The sequence below is a fragment of the Bufo gargarizans genome, chromosome 1, assembly GCF_014858855.1.
Source record: "Bufo gargarizans isolate SCDJY-AF-19 chromosome 1, ASM1485885v1, whole genome shotgun sequence".
NCBI classification, from domain to species: domain Eukaryota; kingdom Metazoa; phylum Chordata; class Amphibia; order Anura; family Bufonidae; genus Bufo; species Bufo gargarizans.
This window is the reverse complement of record NC_058080.1, coordinates 222,131,853-222,156,719: the sequence shown is the minus strand read 5'-3', so window position 1 is coordinate 222,156,719 and position 24,867 is coordinate 222,131,853. Positions and strand designations below refer to the sequence as shown.

Sequence of the window (24,867 nt, the reverse complement as noted above, 5' to 3'; positions counted from 1 at the left end):
CTGCCACAGTTTTATAGGTTTTGTCCTTACGGCGTTCTTGATGCAGAAAAACTGACCTGTGCTCTTCATTTTCTTGGTCAGTACGATTACAAGAATAATACACATATGAGTAGTTTTTTTTGTGTGTTTTAATACTGAAAAAATAATACTGAAAAAATATTAAAAACGTAACAAAATAAAAAAAATTTACATTGCCATATTCTGACCCCCATAACTTTTTTATAGTTACTGAGCTATGTGGGGGCTCGTTTTTTGCAGGATGATCTGTAGTTTTTATGAGTGTGTATTTTTTTATCACATTTTATTCAATTTTTAGGGGTAAGAGAAGCCATTTGGCGTATAGGATAAATATTTTTATATTTTATATTTTAGTATGGGCATTTCCAGATGTGGCAATGCCCATGATGTTTATATTTTTATTGTTTATGTATTTATTTTTTTATTCTAGGAAAAAGGGGGTGATTTAAGTTTTTATATAATTAGATTTTTTTTTTTAATGTTTTTTAACATTGTCACGCTTGACCATGGCATCTAAAGGATTAAATGCCTGTGATCTGCATTATTTTCGGTCTCAAATATGACATGATCTGCGGGTCTCTGCTGTTTGAATCGCATCCCAGAGGCAACATGCAGGAGATAACTAAGGCCGTGATCAAGGTCCTGTATTAGGACCGAAACGTTGGCCAGTTTTTGCATATATTATTCCTGGATGCTGACAAAAATGAAATGATAAATGATGAAATGAAAAATGAAATGAAAATATAAATCTCCAGTAATACAGTTTATTCACATTTAGGTTGTGTTGACATCTGTGTTAGAGGTTTCATTAGAAGCCTCTGCTGCTGATTCCACTGAATTGCTAAAGAAATAGCGCAGCAAGCAGCCGGTAAAATGACAGACACCATGATGGGATGGTAATGGTCTGATGGGTATGTCATGTGATGGATCCAGCACTGCCACCATTTTCATTTATCTCTTCCTATGTTGGAACACAAATACAGAAATGCAAACACAGATGTATCACAATTAGCATGTCTTCATTATGACAGCAGAGAATATATTGTATACCATGTATAAGCCCTCAGCAAATGCAAACACACTGCTGTGATTTTTATTCTGTTTCTTCAAATAATTCCATTCTACAGCTGTGAATATAGTTTAGGGTATGAACAAGGTTTGTAGAATCCATGTATTTGCTGCAGATGCAATCCTATTCAGACATATGGAATTGAGTTTTCAGCCACAGAAATTTCTGCAGTGAAATTCCCGCATGTGACTACACTCTTAGAAAATGTAGCTACGACACCTATCTTCCCTAATTCACCCATCAGACATGCCAGGGAACTGACTGACCTAAGCCACATTATGTTGGTGGCAGATCCTGCCTAAATCCGTGACATCCATCATTAGCTATAGTGTTATCAATGCCATGGTGCATTACTGCATTCTGTATTCCTTTAATGGTTTTCATTTAGTACTGTATTACCAAAATAAGTAATGAAAAACCATAGAAAACTGTGACATTGCTCAAGACATCTCAACATTTTTATTACAGATGCAGCTTGAAATATTTTATTTAATCAGGAAATAAAAGGTATGCGGCAGCATACATATCTGCATTAAAGGAACACTAAACCTAAAGTCTATTCATAAAGTACAATGTGATCAAATATCCTTTGACTATGGCGTTCTTCAATTGAATTAGTGCCAGAACAATGTCTACCCCATGATCACTACTTTATGTAGTACCAGAACAATGTCTACCCCATGATCACTACTTTATGTAGTACCAGAACAATGTCTACCCCATGACCACTACTTTATGTAGTCCCAGAAAAATGTCTAACCTATGACCACTACTTTATGTAGTCCCAGAGAAATGTCTACCCCATGATCACTACTTTATGTAGTGCCACGAAAATGTCTACCCCATGATCACTACTTTATGTAGTACCAGAACAATGTCTACCCCATGATCACTACTTTATGTAGTACCAGAACAATGTCTACCCCATGACCACTACTTTATGTAGTCCCAGAAAAATGTCTACCCTATGACCACTACTTTATGTAGTCCCAGAAAAATGTCTACCCCATGATCACTACTTTATGTAGTGCCACGAAAATGTCTACCCCATGATCACTACTTTATGTAGTACCAGAACAATGTCTACCCCATGATCACTACTTTATGTAGTGCCAGAAAAATGTCTACCCCATGATCACTACTTTATGTAGTACCAGAACAATGTCTACCCCATGATCACTACTTTATGTAGTGCCAGAAAAATGTCTACCCCATGATCACTACTTTATGTAGTACCAGAACAATGTCTACACCATGATCACTACTTTATGTAGTGCCAGAAAAATGTCTACCCCAAGATCACTACTTTATGTAGTACCAGAAAAATGTCTACCATGTGATCGCTACTTTATGTAGTGCCAGAAAAATGTCTACATCCTGATCACTACTTTATGTAGTACCAGAAAAATGTCTACATCCTGATCACTACTCATGGGGTAGACATGTGATAGACATTATCTCAAATATATCCAGTTCTGTGGACTTCCAGTAACATTTATATTGTAAATGATATTGTAAGCTTAGGACTTTGGGTTTAGTGCATCTTTAGTGAAATACATTTGTATTGAAGGCTTATCTTATGGTGCTCTCCTTCCTTGTAATGGGAGTTTGGATGACAATGGGCCTACAGGGATTTCGGACCTGGAGCTGTCACCCTAAACATCCCTGTTATGATCCGCCTTTGGTCAGTGTCCTTTGTACTTACATCTATAATTGTGTACTATATTAACAGCAGCTCTAGACACAGTAGAAATGGTTCATTGTTATCACAATGAACATCTCCAGTGCATTTGCCGTTGTGACCTTTTCAGCAGAAATAGACAATATGTACATTAATGGAAACATGAACGTCTAACTTCACTATGGGTGTATCTTAAATAACACTAGTCATGTTTCAGGACAAGCTATCTGTATAACAAATGGGTTTAAAAAAAACTTGTCATGTTCAGCACTTACTGGGATAATGACATCACAATAATCCAGATAACGGTTTATTTGACAAACCATCCCTTTTGGCAATGTTACAGTCTTCATCCACATACCCTCCTTCCCCATTTCCAGGTATTTTTGAAGGATGATTCTCTGCAAATTATATTCCAGTTCAAAAAAGAATTAAGAAAAGAGGATCCACTCTAGCCTGTATTGTAGAATCCATTGTGATTTGTTCGTATTCAGGATCTTTTTCCAAGCTTTATTAGTTTATACATGATCCAGTGTTTTGGCCGCGCTCCATAGACCAATAACTTGTCCATTCTCCAATTTCTCAGGCTCACTGGACACTGCACAAAAGAAAGAATGCTGATAAGTCAACAGCACTTACATATAATATTAGCAGAACTCCAATTATGCAGAAACAGATTTGTAGTCAGTATACTTTCAGGAGGATGAAGCAGACATGACAGAATGTGATTAGAAGTAGTAAGGGCACATCACTGACCTATATTATAAAGAAAAAAAACATATTTCGGAATAGAAAAAAAGTGACATAAATTCAACGAAAGTAGAATTTTGTATAATGTAGCCTTATCCAAAATACTGTAACATTTTATCTACTTTATATTATATAAAAGTGTTTGGTGTTTTATGTCTAGCATTTACTTTTTTGCATGTAATGTATCATATAAGTAGATAAGGCTAAAGCTCAGCCTGCATTTGTGGGAGGGGCGGAGAAGGCCTACTTTACACCGCCCCGCTCACTCTCATGGACGCTGCATCTTCAACCCTCCCGCCCTTCCCCTCTCCACTTCTCACACTACTAGGGCATGCCCCTTACTTAGCTCGCACACGGTCATAGCTTCCGGTACACCTCAGCCATTTATAGTTCAGGTTACTTATTCTACCTTGGTTTCATCCACTCTGATTACAACCGTAGACAGGACCACAACTATTATTGATTTTTTGTTGCTTATATAGTGGCAAGATTTACCATAGCACTGCATATAAATTGCACATATACTAAGTGGCGTGTTAAGGGGGGGTTTAGTCCGCCCCGGGTGCCCACTCTCAGGGGGGTGCCAGAGCCCAGAAGCAATAAGCGCTTCCATCAAAACTTTCCATGCTCCGTCTCTCCCTCTCTGAATGGTGAAGAAGGAAGCCTTCTGCTACCTGCTCCATCATTTAGCCTGCAGGTACAGATCGTGCTGCCTGCCTGTGTGCGAAGAGACTGCAGCCCGGGAATCTGCCTTTGCCTCTCCCACACAGTGCTGCAGAGCGATCTGTGTCTGCAGGGGAGAGAAGACTGTAAGCTTCAGGAATGGGACAAGGTGAGTAGTTACTCATTTATTTATTTTTTAACACAGAGGGGACACAGAGAGCTTTGCTACTGTGAAGGGGGCACAATGGGCATTTCTACTATGGAGGGGGCACAGAGGGCATTACTAATACAAAGGGGGTACAGAGGGCATTACTGCTACAAAAGGGGCACAGAAGGCATGTCTACTACAAAGGGGCACAGAGTGAATTACTACTATTAAGGGGGCACAATGGGCATAATTACTGCGTAGGGGCACACTGGGCATTACTACTATGAAGGGGGCACAATGGGCATTATTACTATGAAGGAGGCACAATGGGCACCATTACTATGAAGGGGGCACAAGGGGGATTATTACTATGAAGGGAGGACAGAGGGCATTGCAACTATGAAAGGGGCACAATGGGTATTACTACTATGAAGGGGACACAATGGGTATTACTACTATGAAGGGGGCACAGTGGGCATAATTACTGCATAGGGGTCCCAATGGGCATTACTACTATGTAGGTGGAACAATGGACATTATTATTATGAAGGGGGCACAATGGGCATTACCATGAAGGGGGCAAAATGGGCATTAATACTATGAAGGGGCACAATGGTTATTACTACTGTGAAGGGGGCACAATGGGCATTATTACTATGAAGGGGGCACAATGGGCATTATTACTATGAATGGAGCACAATGGGCATTATTACTATGAAGGAGGCACAATGGGCACCATTAATATGAAGGGGGCACAATGGGCATTACTACTGCTACAAAGGGGCACAGAAGGCATTTCTACTACAAAGGGGCACAGAGTGAATTACTACTATTAAGGGGGCACAATGGGCATAATTACTGTGTAGGGGGCACAATGGGCATTACTACTATGAAGGAGGCACAATGGTCACCATTACTATGAAGGGGGCACAATGGGCATTACTACAATGAAGGGGGCACAATAGGCATTACTATTAAGGGGGCACAATGGGCATTATTACTATGAAGGGGGCACAATGGGTATTACTATGAAGGGGGCACAGAGGGCATTGCAACTATGAAGGGGGCACAATGGGTATTACTACTATGAAGGAGCACAATGGGCATTTATATTAAGGGGGAACAATGGGCATAATTACTGCGTAGGGGTCACAATGGCCATTACTACTATGTAGGGGGAACAATGAACATTATTATTATGAAGGGAGCACAATGGGCATTACTATGACAGGGGCACAATGGGCATTATTACTATGAATGGGGCACAATGGGCATTACTACTGTGAAAGGGGCACACTGGGCATTACTACTATGAAGGGGCACAGAGGGCATTACTACTGTGAATGGGCATAACTGTTATGGGTTTTGGGCACATTGAGGGCATAACTACTCTGAAGGGGCACAGAGAGGGCATTACTACTGTGAAGGGGCACAAAGAGGGCATTACAACTGTGAAGGGGCACAAATAGGGCATTACTACTGTGAAAGGGGCACAGAGAGGGCATAACTAGTGTGAGGGGTGCAAACTCAGGGCATAACTACTGTCAAGGGGGCACAGTAAAGGGATAAGTACTTTAAGAGGGCAAAATGTGGGCATAACTACTGTAAAAATTTTACAATGAGGGCATAAATACTGTGAGGGGGCAAAGTGTGGGCATAACTACTGTGAGGGTAGTAAAGTATTGGGGGTTGCCATGGAAAGGACCCACCCCGGGTGCCAAACACTTTAGGCACGCCACTGCATATACTATAGCCAATTTCACAGAAAGCCAAGTAGTTATGAAATATATGCACTCTTCTGGCCTTGTTTTTTTTCAGCACATTCCATAGATGCTCAATCTGATTGAGATCTGTGGAATATGAAGTCCAAGTCAACAACTTGATCTCTGTCGTGTGCTTCACACCTTTTCTGAACAAATTTTGCAGTGTGGCAGGGTGCATTATCCTGCTAGAACATGCCACTGCCATTAGGAGCATCACCCTGCCCCTGCTGGGTTGTCTTCTTGGTGCCAGGTAAGAAACATATCCGTTCATCTATATGATGTAATAGAAAACATTATTCTTTATCACAGGACACCTTCTTCTATTGCTTCATGGTCCAGTTCTGATGCTCACTGCAGGCACTTTTGGTGGTGGACAGTAGGCAGCATGGGAGTTATGACACCTTTCCATCTTAGCTAGCAGTACATTTTTATCAGTCTTTGCTCCACATGCACAGCAATAAGCCTTGGGTGTCCACTACTCTGTTGCCAGTTCACTGGCCATCCTTTCTTGGACCACTTTTATTAGGTATTGGGCACTACTGCACACCCAGAACATCCTACAAGACCGGCCATCTTGGAGAAGCTCTGACCCATTCATCTAGCAATCAAAATTTGCCCCTTAGTCAAGGTCATCCAGATCCTTATGCTTGCCATTTTTTCTGCTTCCAACATAACTTCAGGAACTGACTGTTCAACTTGGTGCTTAATATATCCCACCGTCAATGTTATTCACTTCACCTGTCAGTGGTTTTAATGCTATGGCTGATCTGTGTGTATATATACAGTGCTGCCCATAATTATTCATACCCCTGGCAAATTTTGACTTAAAGGGAAACTGTCATGTGGATATTTCATTATAATCTAACTGATTATATACAATCATTAACTACTAAAAAGTACCTTAAATGTATTCACTTACTGGTGTGACAGAAGGTTACCTCATAATATACACACAAAGATGCCGCATGCTAATGAGCTGATTCGAGTCCGGCGTGATGTCAGTGAGTCCAGCGTATATTTAATTCAGAGCTATAGCCACTCCCCTGCCCTCCTGCTGCTGATTCATATGGAAACAAACTGTCATTCAGCAGCAGGTGGGCGGGGAGAGTCAGGAGCTCATGAATATTCATGACTCATCATTATCAGCTGGAGCTTTTCAATACAAGATGTTGGCAGATTGACTGGGTCAATTAAAGAAAGTGACCCAGCATTTTGCTAAGCGAATCAGTCACTTATTTATATTGCCCTTAGTTAGGACACCATAAAACTGGTGACAGGTTCCCTTTAAAGTTACTTTTATTCAACCAGCAAGTTTGCTCAAATGTAAATAAAAGCTGAGAAATGTTTTTTTTCCACAATAATTCCTCTTTTACATAGTCTTATTATCTTTTGGGAGACACCTATGTCATGTCCCGTGAAAAAATTACTTGCTAGTTGAATAAAAGTAACTTTAAGTCAAAATTTGCCAGGGGTATAAATAATTATGGGCAGCACTGTATATATATATTTTTTTTCTTTTCTTTTTATGACTTTGTACGATTTTATACTGCCTATAATGTAAGAGACAAATTGAGTAGAAGACTCGTGTTCTATTGCTGTAGTCTAACACAGAAGCTTTAGAAGCAATAAGAAAACTGACCTCAGATACAAAAAGACATTTCATTGCTCTGCCTCCCTAAATGTCACTATGATTTCAGATGCCTTTTGTGTACAATTTTTATTAATGGTAAGAAAACATACGTGTGCCAGTAAATCCTCTAGAGGAAAATGAAAATGATCAAGGCATGGTAAATAAGTTAATATGGGGACCTGTGTCCCGGTTACACAATGAATATACACTAGTCTACTGTACTGTGGATCCAGGCCCTTTTTATTCTCTCCCCATAGTCTCCAGCTGACATTTACATTCCTGCCACCTATAGTTTATACAGAGATGTTATGCAGTGATATGTGTATCTTGTGGCAGCTGCATGACAGCACAATTATATGCACGTTTGCGTTATTAATATATACATCATGGAATGTATTATTCAAATAAATAGAATGGAAAAATGAGTTATCGTACTGTGTTATGGATTTTTATTAGCCCTGTGTTTGTTCTAAGAAAAAGCTGCAAAATCCATCATATGAACAAAGCTTCAGATTGTAATTCTGTATAGAAGAAGCTCATGAGAATCTTTCTCTTTTAAAACATATATCAAATGATTTCTTTATGATGACAATTTAAATAACAACAGATTTCAAGTCAATTTCCTCCTATATGAACCTATACAATTGATTGCATTTATAGAAAAACAGAATTTGGGCTACTCTGGACCGATCATTTAAAAAACTTTCATAGGCTACATCCACGCTAACATTTACAATTCTGGTATTCTGTTCTGACAAATTAACTACAGGGTAGCTGGCGGTGTAGTGATACAGTTGCATCTCAATAAATTAGAATATCATTGAAAAGTTATTTTATTTCAATAATTCAATTCAAAAAGGGAAACCTATATATTCATAGATTCATTACACACAGAGTAATCTATTTCAAATGTTTATTTCTTTTAATGTTGATGATTATGGCCTATAGCTAATGAAAACCCAAAAGTTAGTATCTCAGAAAATTTGAATATTATATAAGATCAATTAAAAAACGTATCTTTAATCCAGAAATGTTGGCCTACTGAAAAGTATGTAGCGTATATCCTTTTGCATGAGTTACCGAATTAATGCAGTATGGCATGCAGGCAATCAGCCTGAAGTACTGCTGAGGTGTTATGCTGAGGTTGCTTTGATAGTGGCCTTCAGCTTGTCTGCATTGTAGACTCTCTATAGGATTTTGGTCAGACGAGTTTTCTGGCAAATAAAGCACAGTGATACCATGGTTATTAAACCAGGTATTGGTACATTTGGCAATGTGGGCAGGTGCCAAGTCCTGTTGGTAAATTAAATCAGCATCTCCATTAAGCTTGTCAGTGGAGGGAAGCATGAAGTGCTCTAAAATTTCCTGCTAGACTACCACACTGACTTTGGACTTGATATAACACAGTGGACCAACACCAGCAGATGACATGGCTCCCCAAACCATCACTGACCGTGGAAACTTCACTTTGGACCTCAAGCAACTAGGATTGTGTCTCTCTCCACTCTAGACTCTGGAACCTTGACATCCAAATGAAATGCAAAATGTACTTTCATCTGAAAACAGGACAGTGGACCACTAAGCAACAGTCCAATCCTTTTTCTCCTTAGCCCAGGTAAGACGCTTCTGACATTGACATTAACTCTGGGTGAGTGGCTTAACACAAGAAATGTAACAGTTCTAGCCCATATGTTGGATATGTCTGTGTGTGGTGGCTCTTGAAGCAGTGACTCCAGCCGCAATGTGCTCCTTGTGAATCTCCCCCAAATTCTTGAATAACCCTTTCTTGACAAGGTTGTGGTTATCACTGTTGCTTGTGCACTCTGAACAGACAGCTTCTTTAACAATGACCTTTTGTGGCTTACCTTCCTTGTGAAGGGTGTCAATGACTGTCTTCTGGACAACTGTCAAGTCAGCAGTCTTCCCCATGATTGCGTAGCCTACTGAACCAGACTTAGGGATCATATAAAGGATTAGGAAACCTTTGCAGCTGTTTTGTGTTGATCAGCTGTTTGGAGTGTGACATCATGAGTCTGCAACGTTTTCACAATATTCAAATTTTCTAAGATATTGACATTTGGGTTTTCATTAGCTGCAAGCTATAATCATTATGTCAAGCTCTAATGTGGGAGGGAAACCCCACACCAAACATAGGAGGGAAAGGAAATAAGGCATGAAAACTAGGGAAGATAAATAGACACCTAAACCCTAACCAAAGCCCTGACTGACTACCAGTATGCTATAAGAAAATTTAGACTAGCACATTCATATACATAGTCACAGGTGCATATCCATCAAGCAAACATGGTTGATAAAAAAATGGCTGCGCAACTTTACACATACAAACAATAGAGCTGAGAAATGGGGATCATTCTAAATTAAAGTGGTATTATACCTACTATAAATGGAAAAATAGAAGCTCTTAGTGCACATTTTTGATCAAACCACTTTAATTTCGAATGATCCCCATTTCTCAGCTCTATTGTTTGTATGTGTAAAGTTGTGCAGCCATTTTTTTATCAATCATGTTTGCTTGATGGATATGCACTTGTGACTATGTACAGTGCTGCCCATAATTATTCATACCCCTGGCAAATTTTGACTTAAAGTTACTTTTATTGAACCAGCAAGTAATTTTTTCACGGGACATCACATAGGTGTCTCCCAAAAGATAATAAGACGATGTAAAAGAGGCATTATTGTGGGAAAAAAAAAACATTTCTCAGATTTTATTTACATTTGAGCAAACTTGCTAGTTGAATAAATTTGCCAGGGGTATGAATAATTATGGGCAGCACTGTATATGAATGTGCTAGTCTAAATTTTCTTGTAGTATATATTCAGGGTAGCACCTCTTTTAGACTGAGCAACACCCATCTGCCTAGGGCTTCTGAGCAGAGTACAAATGTAGCTGGTTCCTACACTGCCCTAAAAATGTGGGCTCAGGTAAGTCCAAGAGAGGTGGAATGTTAGTAACGGTACCCGTCTGTGGAAGCCACCTTGATGTCTGGTAGATGGGCCCGACACACGTTTGATCAAAAATGTGCTCTATTCATTTTTCCATTTATAGTAGGTATAATACCACTTTAATTTAGACTGATCCGCTGTTCTCCGCTCTATTGTTTGTATGTGTAAAGTTGTGCAGCCATTTTTTTATCAACCATGACTACCAGTATGAACAGACCCTAAAAGGTAGGTGAGTTCATACACAGGAATACCTAAAGTCCTATCTAACCCTAAAGGGTCCTGTTACTAATGACAGGAAAGAGACAACCCATTCCTCCAAAAGGAACGATGAATGGGAGTCTCCCTGAGGCCTGAGACAAAATAACAAGGAAATGCAACACACAGAAAAGTCAAACTAAAGTACAAAAGAGAAAAGTAACACTTAACTTCCAAGAAGCTATGGCAGCACAAGGAACTCAGCCAAGATCCAAACACCAGCTATCCACAGGTCCAACTGACGCTATAAACTGCACAACATTGTGACCACAATAGCAAAACCTGGAGGTTAAGGGTGTGGCCAGTACCAGAAACAACACAGACGCCTATTGATCCACAAGGTAAACATGTCAAATCAAACCACGTGTTGCCAGTCTCAAAGATCCCCTGCCACTCTCTATCGCCGGGATGTTCGTATGTCTCAGTACGTCCGTGACACATTAACACTAAAAGAAATAAACACTTGAAATAGATCATTCTGTGGGTAATGAATGTATGTAATTTTAGGAGTTTAACTTTTTGAATTGAATTACTGAAATAAATTAACTTTTCTATGATATTCTAATTTATTAAAATGCGCCTGTATGTCCAAAGTTTTGATCAGTGCTGAGACTATGTCCTTTTTGTCTCTGATTGGCTCTTTTTGGCTCGCCTCAAAGGGGGGAAAGAGCAGTGTTGGGGTTCATAGAAAGCCTATGGCAGCCTGCACCCGGACCCCCACAGATTAAAACTTCTGACATGTCACCATGACATGATGTTTTTTACAATGATAGATGCACTTGAAAATAAGTATATATTGTAGTATATATTGTAGAAGTATATACTTGAATAGAAGTAACTATGGAAAGGCAGTGGGAGCCATTATGTCGAATGTGTGTTATGTAAAATAGCAGTTTTCACTTCATTGAGTGTGGATTTTTAAAACCTATTAATAAATAGTAATTATGAATACAAGAGGATCACATGTCGGTTTTTGTGAGATACTGCATTGAATAACTGAGGCCAGATACCAATAGGTGGTGAAACATTTACCCATTATCAGACCCCGCATGTGTTACCAGTGATACCTAACAGATTGTTTAGCTATAATTGATTAAAGGGGTTTTCCGGACACATAGTTTAAAAAGAAAAAGCAACAAAGAAGCATTACTCGCCTCCACTGCTCCCTTGGCAATGTCATCCAAAGCTGTCAGGAAAAGCTCATTCAAACAGTTACGGTGATTGGCTAGGTGTGCCTTTCCTGGCATTTTTAGCATGTCAAGCTGAGACAGGAAGTGGAAAGCAGGGGGGATCGGCATAACTTCAGAGGTGAGGGATCACTGGAGGTGAGTAATGCTTCATCATTATTTTTAACCTTTTCTGACTTTTTTGATTACCTGCCTGGAAACTCCTTTAAGATTACCCTGCACATTTTTTATAAAAGTGGATGGATCCTATTGATTAGTCACAAATATGTTTAAACAGTACCAGACCTTCAAGCGTGGTGGGATACAAGTATGCAGTCATAAAAAAGACAAAACCAGAACAGCATCCCATTTTAACACCTTAAGGGTTATGTATGGTGGAAGTCCGGTTCCCAAACATGGCACCCGCTCGATCGTGCTGCGGGCGCCATAGCCGCAGGGTTTAAATAACAGAGACCTGCGGCACATGTATGCGATCAGCCATTAGGCTGATCGCATACATTTTACCTTTCAGATGCCGTGATCAAATGTGACCACGGCATCTGATCAGTTCGGAAGCGGAAGTCGAGCGCTTCCGATCCGGTAACAGCGTTCCCCGACTGAGATCAGGGAACCTGTTACATCTCTGAGATACATCGAAGCCTCAAGCAGGCTTCGGTGTCTATTTCAGGAATATACCAATACAGGCCACTAGGTGGCAGCATTGTATTGTTATATTCCAAATGAAGTGTTCAATGATGGCTATATAACCATCAATGAACACAATTGGCAATCTAATGATTGGCAGTTATTGTCACAAAAAAAAAAGTAAAAAAGAAGTTAAAAAAGTTGTATCGTCTATCTATATCTATCCATCTATCTTATATCTAGCTAAAAAAAAAGTGGGTAAAAAACAGAACACCACTGTAAAAGCAATTGTAAAGTCCACGAAATGCCAAGGGAGACCAAAACTTACTCAAGTAGGTAGAAAAAAGTAATTCCACAGCACCTCCACATACTGTATAGGAGAAAATATGTGTCCTGTATTCACCCATTGTCACGGATGTACCGAGACATATGAACGTTCCCGCTACAGGTAGCAGAAGATCTGTGAGACTGGCAACAAGTGGTTTGATCTGACATGTTTTCCTTTTGGATCAAATGACGTCTATGTTGTTTTTGGAGCTTACAATACATTATTTTACCAGGTGTGGTAATTGTGGTAATTTAACCTTCTCTATTTATTGTTGTTTCTACCACTATGCTATGCGGTTTATAGCTTCTGTTGGACTTGTGGTTAGCTTGTGTTTGGTTCTTGGCTGAATTCATTTAAGATAAGTGTTTCCTTTTCCTTTTGTATTTTGTATAAATATATATATATATATATATATATATGTGTGTGTGTGTGTGTGTTGCCTTTCCCTGTTAATTAGGCCTGAGGGAGACTCCTGTTCGTCCTTCCCTTTGGAGGAACAGGTAGACTCAGTCCTGACATTAGTTCTAGGTATCCAGGGGTTAGATAGGATTCTAGGTATCCAGTGTATGAACTTGCCTACCTTTGGGGCCTGTTCATACTGGTAGTCTGTCAGGACTGGAGTTAGGGTTTTCTCTAGGAGGTGTCCATCTTCTTTCCTAGTTTCCAGGCCTTATTCCGGTATCCCCTTTCCCTCCTATGCTCAGTGTGGTGTTTTCCTCCCACACACAAGCGTGACATTATAAACCGCCCAAACTGTCATTTTTGCTTGTTTCAGTACAGCCATGGATCCTATTGCTGCACTGGCCAGACAGCTGCAGGGGCTGTGTTTGGAGGTAGCTGACCTCCGCCCGACTGTCTCGCAGATCCAGAGACCACAGGCTGCTGGTCCTAGTAGTAGTGGTGGTTACCAGGCCTGTCTCAAGCCTAAAGTTGCCCTCCCGGAACCCATTCTCTGGGGGAAGTGATAATTTCATTTTGTTTAGGGAGGCGTGCAAATTGTATTTTAGGCTACTTCCACACTCATCTGGGCAGGGCCGGCCTTAGGTGTTCAGGCGCCCTGTGCGAGCTAACCTTGTGGCGCCCCCCCCCCCAAAAAAAAAAAAAAAAAAAAACACTGCTTGTTGCTGGCATCATGGCATAGGCTGGCTGACTATCCAACCAAGTAGTTACCAGCCCGCACACCCCAAAGGCCGGTGTAATGTTATACTCGTGAGATTTCCCTACCTTCGTCACTTCCGGTCGCACCGGACATGACGTGAGGAGGTGTGCAGCGCCGTGCAGGCGCACAACGGCAGGTTAGGGAAATTTCACAGCAGAGTGCACATGCGCCGGGAGCCTCGCCGGCGGTTAGGGTAGGGAAAAACTATGGGCCAGTGTGCAGGCGCAGTGATCGGATGGATGTTCTCAGCTGGACACCGGCCGACACTGCGCATGCACCGGGAGCCTCGCCAGCGGTTAGGGAAGGGATAAATTACGTACGGGCCAGTGCTTTTTCCCTACCCTAACCGCTGGTGAGGCTCCCAGCGCATGCGCAGTGTCGGCCGGTGTCCAGCTGAGAACATCCATCCGATCACCGCACCTGTGCACTGGCCCATAGTGCGCCCCCCCCCAATACCCCAGTATAATAAACATTGGTGGCGCAGTGGGCCCCCCAAATATAACAAACATTGGTGGCGCAGTGTGCCCCCCCAACACCCCAGTATGATAAACATTGGTGGCGCAGTGCACCCCCCCAACACCTCAGTATGATAAACATTGGTGGCGCAGTGCGCCCCCCCAACACCCCAGTATGATAAACATTGGTGGCGCAGTGCACCCCCCCAACACCCCAGTATAATAAACATTGGTGGGCGCAGTGCGCCCCCCCAACACCCCAGTATAATAAACATTGGTGGCGCAGTGCGCCCCCCCAACAACCCAGTATAATAAACATTGGTGGCGCAGTGGGCCCCCCCAACACCCCAGTATAATAAACATTGGTGGCGCAGTGCGCCCCCCCCATATAATAAACATTGGTGGTGCAGTGGGCAGTGCCAATGAGGGTTAAAAAATAAAAAAATAATTAACTCACCTCCTCCAATTGATCGTTTCCTGTTCTTTCTTCATGACCTGTCAAAGGACCTGTGGTGACATCACTGTTCTCATCACATGATCCATCACATGATCCATCACCATGGTAATGGACCATGTGATGAGCTCAGTGACGTCACCAAAGGTCCTGAAGAAAGAACAGGAGACCGGCAGCTACGCGATCAACTGGAGGAGGTGAGTTAATTTTTTTAATTATTTTTTAACCCGCACTGGCACTTCCCACTGTGCCACCAATGTTTCTTATACTGGGGTGTTGGGGGGGAGGGGGCCGCACTGTGCCACCAACGTTTCTTATACTGGGGTGTTTGTTGGGGGGGGTAGAGGCGCACTATGCCACCAACGTTTCTTATAAAGTTATACAAATACAGGAGGCGGGTGCCGGAATCAAATAGCCGGCACCCGACCTCTGTGACAGGGAGCTGCGATCAGCGGCAGTTGAGTTAACCCTTCAGGTGCGGTACCTGAGGGGTTAACTGCCGCTGATCGCAGCTCCCTGTCACAGAGGTCGGGTGCCGGCTATTTGATTCCGGCACCCGCCTCCTGTATTTGTATAACTTTATAAGAAACGTTGGTGGCATAGTGGCCACAGCCCCTCCCCTCCTCCTCCCGTCTCTCTTCTTATTGGCAGCGGCGGGGGCAGCAGGCAGGTCAGACACAGGGGAGGAGGAATCAGGTCAGACAGGGGAGGGGGAGATGGAGGGGGCGCCCCGAGGTAGAGCACAAGTGCAGCCTCGCCTGCCGCTGCCGCATATACATTGCGAGCTGTCGGCCGCCCAGCGCCCCTGTTGCTATGGCGCCCTGTGCGGCCGCACAGCCCGCACACCCCAAAGGCCGGCCCTGCATCTGGGGATAACAATCAGAGAGTTGGTATGGTTATTTCGTTGCTTTAAGGGGACGCTCAGTCATGGGCTTTTTCTCTGCCGACCGGAGAGACTGCAGTGGATGAATTTTTCAAAGCTCTGGGTCTCATCCATGATGACCATGATCAGACCTCCCTGGCTGAGACCGGGCTACGTAGCCTTCATCAGGGAGCGTTGTGCTGAGATCTATTGCTCTGAGTTTATGAGGTGGGCTACTGATACTGAGTGGAACGATCCGGCTCTCCATAGTCCGTTTTGTCAGGGATTATCAGAGAGGCTAAAGGACGCTTTGGCCTTTCATGAGAATCCTGAGTATATGGAAGCCGCTATGTCTCTTGCAGTACGCATTGATAGACGCCTGAGAGACAGATCTAGGGGCACCCACTCTCTGGACGTACTATCACATAGCATATCATCATCCTCTTTGGGTGAAGATACTCCTGGGTTTATGTCTGGGGACGAACCCATGCAGTTAGGTCGTAGGAAGGGAGTGTGTTTTTTCTGCAGACAGAAAGGACTTTTTAATCGATGTATGTCCATGCATTTAGACTCAAAAAGAAAAAAAAAAAGGGGACGTTTCATTCCTATCTGACTCTTGGAGGGGTGGGAGGAGAGTCAGAAAATGTGCATTTGTCTTTGCCTGGTAGTACCCGATTTCTCCTGACTGCAGAGGTTGCTCTAGAGTCAAAGAATGTGGGGATTGAGATGTTTATCGACAGTCGGACAGGGGTAAACCTGATTGATGCTCAGTTCGTCCGTATGCACAGGTTGTCTCCAAGTGCATTAGAGAAAAACATTTCAATTTTTGCTATTGATTCTGCACCTCTAACTCAGAAGTGTTTATCTCAGATGGTGCATGACATCAGATTAAGAGTGGGTGACTTTCATCAGGAATTCATCTCGTGTTTCGTGTTGGAGGGTCTCCCTGCTCCGTTGGTTCTGGGTTTACTGTGGTTAAGCAGGCACAATCCAACCATCGATTGGCAAGCTAGACAGATTCTGGATTGGGGTGATTATTGCATTGACAATTATCTGAATACATCTTTTTCTGCTTTAACCACTAAAACATTAACCTCTTTTATATTTTATTATTATATTTGATTTTGCTGATGTATTTTCTGAAAGTAGATGCCAGGATTTACCGTACTTATTCCCGGTGCCATTTATTCCTAGGTTGCATAACCTTTCTGGACCAAAAAGAACCACCATGAGAGTGTATCTGCAGTATCAGTCCAGGGGCGTAACTACCATAGCGACAGACTATGCAACTGCTATGGGGCCCAGGGCAAGAGGGGGCCCAGTCTTAGTTGGGATTATCTCCTCTGAAGACTTGGTCAGGACTCTACCCTCTAAATGAACAACTTTTAGCAAATAAGGCAGTGGAAAAATGGCCCAAGGGTCATTGAAAAGGGTTTAGACAGAAACCCTTCTGTCCTGTAAGGGGGTCTGGTTTCTTCTTTGCCATGGAGCCCTTACTTCTCTATATACTCCACTGCGTGACACCCATGCAACGTTTCAGTCCTCTTACTGGGGCTTTTTTCAAGTAACAGAATAAAGTGTCATAGTACCAGATATATATACAATTTTCAATCATGATTAATGCAAATTGGTTAATAACATTAAAATAGCAATCATCAAAATAGTGCATACTAATATAATTCATACATCATAAACTGTGCATGTAAATAATCATACACTGTAAAAAAAAAAAAAAGTACATGCCAAGTTAATAGGTCATTACTGCTTTATGTGGGAACATATGTGTAAGTTAAAAACAAATTAAAATCATAAAGATACCATGCAGTCTTAATCACATTCATCTCTAAATACGTTATCTCTATGCTATTACGCATGCCCAATCAACTGTGGTATATCTCATATCTATCCATCTCTATTTATTTCATATTTATCTATCTTTCTAATAAATATCTATGTATCATCTATGTAATATCTATCTATCTATCTATCTATCTAATATCTATCTATCCATTGGACAAAGAGCCGGAGGCTTTTGAAACACAAGGGTTTCCACCAATTTGCGGGTGGCTTTCACTGATATGCCATGTCACCTCTTTGTCATTTCCTTAATTTAGATTCTGCTCTCCAACTGTTCTGTGTCGGGGCTAACAATAACACTGGCTCATAGCTGCAGTATATCCAGGCAGCTGGGAACTTTGAGGGATAACAATGAAGTAAGATGAACTGAAGTTCAGGGCAAAGCACTGGATGAATCTGGCAGCTACTTAATGTATAGAAGATGTGAATTATTTCATGGATAATGTCAAGTGGATCCCTTCTGCCCTTTGATCCTTCCCTGTGACTTATTATTAATAAAGAGTTACTTTACCGTAGGCTGACTTCTACCCGCTTCTAATGCTGCTCGACGTGCCGCCTGTCAGTGTCTCCGCTTTGCTTAAGTTGATGCCTGTAATAAAAGCAAAAATAGATGGGCAAATCACACTAGTAATGAAAGCTTTTGAAAAGTTCACTGCTAATAATCTCACATTGTATGCAGTTCTGCACAACCAACTGCTTGTAAAACATGGTGGGAAACCACAACATTCATGGAGCCTTCAATATACAAGAAATAAGAAATACGCTGGTCTATAAAACCTCATTTTTGAACACTAAAATGTAGTAAAGGGCTTTTCCACCATAAGAACTAAACACCTCTTTATAGGCTTAGTATCTGATTGCTGGGGGTCTGACCACTGGGCCCACCAATGATCATGAGAACAGGGTCCCAGAGCCCACAATTGAATGGTGCAATGGTCACATATGCACTCTGTTCCTCCATTCATCCCTATGAAACTGCCAGAAATAGCTGAGTGCTGTACGCAGCTTCTTTTTAGAAGTTCTATAGAGTTGGATGAAGATGTACTGTGCATGTGCAACCATTACTCCAGTTCCTTGGGGGACTTAGGGACCCCCCAATCTCTTGATTGGTGCTGGAACCAGGCATTGGACCCCCCAGAAATCAGTTATTTACCCTATCTTGTGGAGAGGTGATAAGCTGTTATGGTGGATCAACCACTTTAATGTAAAGAGGCCTGATGACTTCTTCTTTACTAAATGATACAAGAAATAGGATTGCTGGAGATGGGTAACTGATCCAGGTATTTACTGTCAATTTACTTCTACATCATGGGGCTCTCAAGGAAAGGGCAATAGAGGTAATCAGCCTGGTATGTATATTGTAAAATATATTGCTTAATATATCAAAGGTCTAAATGTCCCCTTTTTTTCAGGACAGACAAGCCCTTTAACATTGGACCCATTGCATTTTGCTCAGGTAGAGTACCCAGCTCTAGAGAATGTCTCTTGCTGTGGGAGGATGTGGCATTACATGAGCAGTCCATTGATTTCCATTAGAAATGTGTAATACTTTAGTTTACCTGAGGAAGTGCTGCAGGATAACTGAACACTTGCTGACCAGCTCAGCCTGCGGTGATCAGGATTGTCCAAAGGAAATAACCACTTTAAGCATGCTCAGTTGTTAGTTACAAAAATAATTTCGATATTTGCAAACACTAGATAGCTAGAGATAGACTGTATGTATATAAAAAATAAAAAGGAAAACACATTTCTGCTCTTCCAACAATTTCCAACAGCAATTTAAAGGGCCAACTAATCATCACTTCTCCAGTTCTAACTTAATTATTACAACTAGTGTTGAAAGAAGTGAAGCATCCGAAACGGAATTCAGTCTGAAAATTCTGATTCTAAACATCTCCGGATTTCCTTGCACTTTGTGGTAATGAGTCGGGTTTCCTAAAATGGCAGCTGCACGTGTTAGAAAGTGAAAGTGTAGAAGAGTGAGGCCCAGGAACGTGAGATCACTAGATCACCCATAATACTTTGCAGCCAATCTGGAGGTAGTCATTCCCCTGTGATGTCACAGACAGGCCAAGCCCTAAAAAACCCTGATCCTGCGTGTTTGCCACCATTTTCTTGTGAGCTGAGCATAGGGAGAGACGTGACAAGACGCCTATGCACTAGGGACAGTGTTGCTGCAAACTGTTAACAGAGAGTGTAGGACAATATTGGAGAGGGAGAGTGCAGGGACAGTGGAAGGAAAGGGTAGGAGACTGTTAAACTACAGACTCTGCTACAATCAGTGGCGTACCGCCCATAGAGGCAGACCACGCTATTGCTATGGGGCCCGCGGCACTGGGGGGCCCGGAGCGCAGAGAAGGCCCCGCCCACACGTTAGAACGAAGCCGGCCAGCCGCAGCTGAATAACATAAGATTTACAGGGGGGCGGAGCGGAGGCCGGCGACTCGGCGAGAGGAGAGGCCCTGCGTGACGCGCACTGGGCAGGCGAAGTGAGGAGGGGCCGGGGGAGCGGCTTCAGTTGAGGTGCTCACTGTGACCTCCTGCGTCGGATCTCGCGAGATGACGCGGCGCGGGAAGGCACAGTGAGCGATCCTGTACCAGGATGCCACAAGCTGTCCTTAGAGAGGTAAGTATTAATTATTATTTTTTTTATGTTCCTTAATCCCTACGTTCTACCCTTATTGCAGAGGCACTGGGGACAAGAGAAGGGGACCACCGACTGTACTCAGTCAGTGGACATCATAGTATTAATAAGAGTGGAGAGACGAGTCGACCATTATATTAATAATAAAGAGGGGGACATTATATTATTGATAAAGAGGGGGCCATTACATTAATAATAAAGACGGGGACATTATATTATTATTAATATAATGGCCCCCTCTTTGTTATTAATATAATGGCCCCCTCTTTGTTATTAATATAATGGCCCCCTTTGTTATTAATATAATGGCCCCCTCTTTGTTATTAATATAATGGCCCCCTGGGCCCCTCTTTATTATTAATGTAATGGCCCCCTCTTTATTATTAATATAATGGCCCCCTCTTTGTTATTAAAGAGGGGCCCATTATATTAATAATAAAGAGCGGCCCATTATATTAATAACAAAGAGGGGGCCATTATATTAATAACAAAGAGGGGGCCATTATATTAATAACAAAGGGGGCCATTATATTAATAATAAAGAGGGGGCCATTATATTAATAACAAAGTGGGGGCCATTATATTAATAACAAAGTGGGGGCCATTATAATATACAGGGAGAATAATATTATGGGGAATGGGGGACTATCTGTCTGGCTCTAGCACAATATTGGGGGGCAGCAGGATGAGTTGTTGAGACACCAGGAAGGAGAGGTTTATAGTAAAGTGAGGAACCTAAATTTTTTTTCTGTGAAACTCTGCAGAGACGAGAAGCGGCTGAAAGAAGTTATCATGGTGGTCTTATCTCTGGATGAAGACGTTGAGAAAAGTCTACATCACAGGAGACGTCACTGGATGTAACAGGTATGGGGCGGCATTCTCCTGTAATAATATTATCCATGCACATATCTGTTTCTCGGTAGGGTAAGGGGTATATAGAATTTGACCCACACTGCCTCAGCCCGGCCCCAGACTTCAGGTAACACTGTGCGTGTTCTGAATTCTGGGGCCTCACACCCATCTACAACATTATCTGTACTCAGAGAGTTATCACTGTGTTACATAGGACTGCTAGTGATCTACTACAGTATTTGTTAAAAGGGGCGTGCCCGGGGTAGGGGGGGGGGAGTAGGAAGAAAGCACACTGTCCTGAGAATTTGGGGGGGGGGGGGGCATTAGGGGTTGGGGGGCTCATAGAGGACAGTGTGCTTTCCTCCTACACCTACACCTACTCCTTCCTAACAACCCCCCCGGGCATTTTGGAGGGCATTAGGGGTTGGATATTAACCCCTCTAACTCCTTGCTGCTAATGCTGAGTGTGCACATAGCCACCAAATGATATTTCACCAACCAGCCAAACCACCCCCCCCCCCCCACACACACACACAAACACATGCGCATATGTGCACACTCAGCAGCAAGGAGTTAAAGGGGTTTGGGGTAAGAGAAGTGATGACAAAATGGCGCAGGTAGCAAAGGGGTTAAGATGTGGGGGATGGCTTACGTCCGGCTTTAGCACAGTGGACAGAGGCAGGAGGAGTGATGTGTATGCGCTCCTGCCCTGCACTCACTCAGTTGTGTGGCATACATATTGCGCCCTGTGTCCACTCTGCTAAAGCCTGGCAAGTGACATGCCCATTGTATGAAAATATAAAAAAATAAAAATGTTTATCCCTAACAGTTTCTGTAGGTCATGTATACATTTATTTAATGGGGGTGTGACATGGGAAGAGCCAGGTCAGGAAGTGGGAGGGGCCATGGTGGGTAGTGGGCGGGGTTAAGGGGCCCAATTCAGATTTTTGCTATGGGGCCCAGTGATGTCTATGTACGCCCCTGGCTACAATTTATCACAATGTACATAAGTGTGCAGTGCACCAAGAGCCATAGTTAATCCATTCTGTTGGATGCTGTAGAGTTACTGTGCCGTCAGTAGTACAAGGAGGTCTAATTGATCGCCGTGTACATTTGTGTGCAGTGCACCAAGATTCATAGCTCATCTGTGCTGCTAGCTGTAGAGTTACGTGTGCGTCAGTATTACAGGGAGGTCTAATTGATCGCCGTGTACATTTTTGTGCAGTGCACCAAGATTCATAGCTCATCTGTGCTGCTAGCTGTAGAGTTACGTGTGCGTCAGTATTACAGGGAGGTCTAATTGATCGCCGTGTACATTTGTGTGCAGTGCACCAAGATTCATAGCTCATCTGTGCTGCTAGCTGTAGAGTTACGTGTGCGTCAGTATTACAGGGAGGTCTAAATTTATCGCTGTGTACGTAAGTGTGCAGTGCACCAAGATTCACATTGGCCTGGATATATCGGATTTATAGAGATTTGTGACAAATTCATTTGTAACAAATCAAATTGCTTGTCAAACTTTGGCGAAGTTGTCAAATAAAATTTTTCAAAGCTTCACTCTAATTACAACTTTTCACTGAAATCAGTGTTTATCCCAGATACCATACAAGCAGCTTTTGCGGTTGAGGTTTCATGGTGTGGTGGCACAAAGGGCCAAACCGTACCTATCTACAGTGTCAAAAGGCTGTACAATTCATCTGTACAATTGGGCAACTATTCACCACCACGGGTGGGTGTGATTTGTCTGCATGTATTAAGCTACACCGTATGGTCTCACCCTGAAGGTACGACCACATGTTCAGATTTATGTAGATTTCAAGCCAAAAGCAGGAGTGGATTTAATAAAAAGGGAAGTATTATCTGCTTTTGGCTTCAATAACGGCATAAAAAAAATGAATGCATGGCCGTACCCTTTATGTGAAAGCAACATCTTTCTTCACTAAATCAGTAGCATTGGCCACACATGTACTTAGTTACCTTATATAAGTCATAAAGTCTGATTCACGTGTTTTCTAGCACCGTTATATTGATTATGTCATTGAAGGAACCCACATGTCAGCCAGGATCGGTATACCGATACCGTGGACACAGTGGGCGTCTATATAACATATGTCTTCCCAGCTGATAGAGATGTCATGTTTTCAGGGTTCAGTAAAAGCGATCAGCAGCAAATATAGTCATCCAAGATAGCCAAGATAACTCCGGCGTGATGGCCAAATCAGGAACAGATGGAGGAAGTGAAGGATTATTAAGATGTTATATTGCTGAAATTCAATCAAAACATGCCAGTTCTCAGTAGGAATCAGTTTCCATCTTCTTTCAATATCAGCTGCTCATTCTTGTAGACTTCAGAGTTCACATCTCTTTGAGGAAAAGACCAAGATTGCAATTCTAAAAATGCTTTTTATAAAACCATAGAGTCCATGATTATTAATGGCATTCAATATGATTAATTTTAAACCTTAGGGAATTTTTACGTGAATTCGGTTTGTGAATAAACCCATAGAGATTGTTTATTTTTGGATAGTACAACACTTCCTAAATGGAAAATACATTTTAAACACTGGTTAGTGTGTACCCCTGCTGGGACCCCAAATGATCAGCTCTGTGATATCGAACAGCAAGTGTTCAGTTTCAATGCAGCGCCACCACAGGGGAAAAAGACATTTACCATTAAATTCAATGGACGGTGCATTTAATTTCTAAATATACCATGTCCTCCAGAGAGAGAGAAAGAGAGATAGAAGTGCTCTTGCTAATAGACGAGGTTCCTGAATTGGAGACTCCTCTGTAGAAAGAATTCCTTTATAGAGTATTTAAAAATGGGGTTACTTAGAGGGGTTCTTCAGGCTTTTTACCCATCCTATGCTGCCGTTTCTGTTGCACTCACACAGGATACTGGCTCTTCTGCTCGGGTCCTGAACAGATGCGTGCCCTTCTCTTCCTGTACAGTTGCATAATAGTAAATTCAGCCGAACAGCAAGAGAAGTGCAGGACCTGAGCTGAAGAGCGCACAGTCTATGTCAGTGCAGCGGAAATAGCGGCATCTGTGGCACGACGGAAGGGTAAGTATTAACCAAACTATCTTTCATCAACATGGCAGAAGAAAGGATGGGTTTTCTAAAAAGTCCTGAGAACCCCTTTAACTAGTATAAGCATGTACACGGTAAATTAGGTATTATTGTTATAGGAGTCTTCAATGGCTTTACGTATTATTCAGTTAAGCAGAGGCTAGAGTCACAAGGTATTTTAATGCTGGTGAATGGCACAACTGCACAGTATTTCAATGGATTTAACAAAGGGTTCACTGAGGGCAGGCATGCCATACCAGCATATAGAACATGGCATTTGGCACACTTAGCGTGGACTTTGCAGCTAGTTTAGCTTTGCAGGGCAGCTTTCAGGGATATGTTCTAGTGACAGGTTTCCTTTACAATAACAGCCTCATGCAAAGGGCTCATGCACACAAAAGTATTTTCTTTCCGTGTCCATTCCGTATTT

At 42.3% G+C, this 24,867-nt stretch overlaps 1 protein-coding gene across 2 annotated transcripts in view; it reads right to left on the bottom strand.

The window, feature by feature from the left end:
• Positions 1-643: 643 nt before the first annotated feature.
• EGF (epidermal growth factor) overlaps positions 644-24,867 on the bottom strand; it is a 163,516-nt gene continuing 139,292 nt past the window's right edge. The window contains exons 20-22 of one of the 2 annotated variants that reach the window (XR_006386790.1): positions 18,382-18,459; positions 3,044-3,366; positions 644-979 (exon numbers count right to left, since the gene is read on the bottom strand). Coding sequence is in view for 1 of the 2 variants with exons in the window: in XM_044268240.1 (XP_044124175.1) it covers positions 18,405-18,459 (55 nt within the window). In the remaining variant the exon portion in view is untranslated. Of the gene's footprint in view, positions 3,367-18,381; positions 18,460-24,867 lie in introns of both variants that reach the window. The other variant, XM_044268240.1, reaches the window with a different exon arrangement.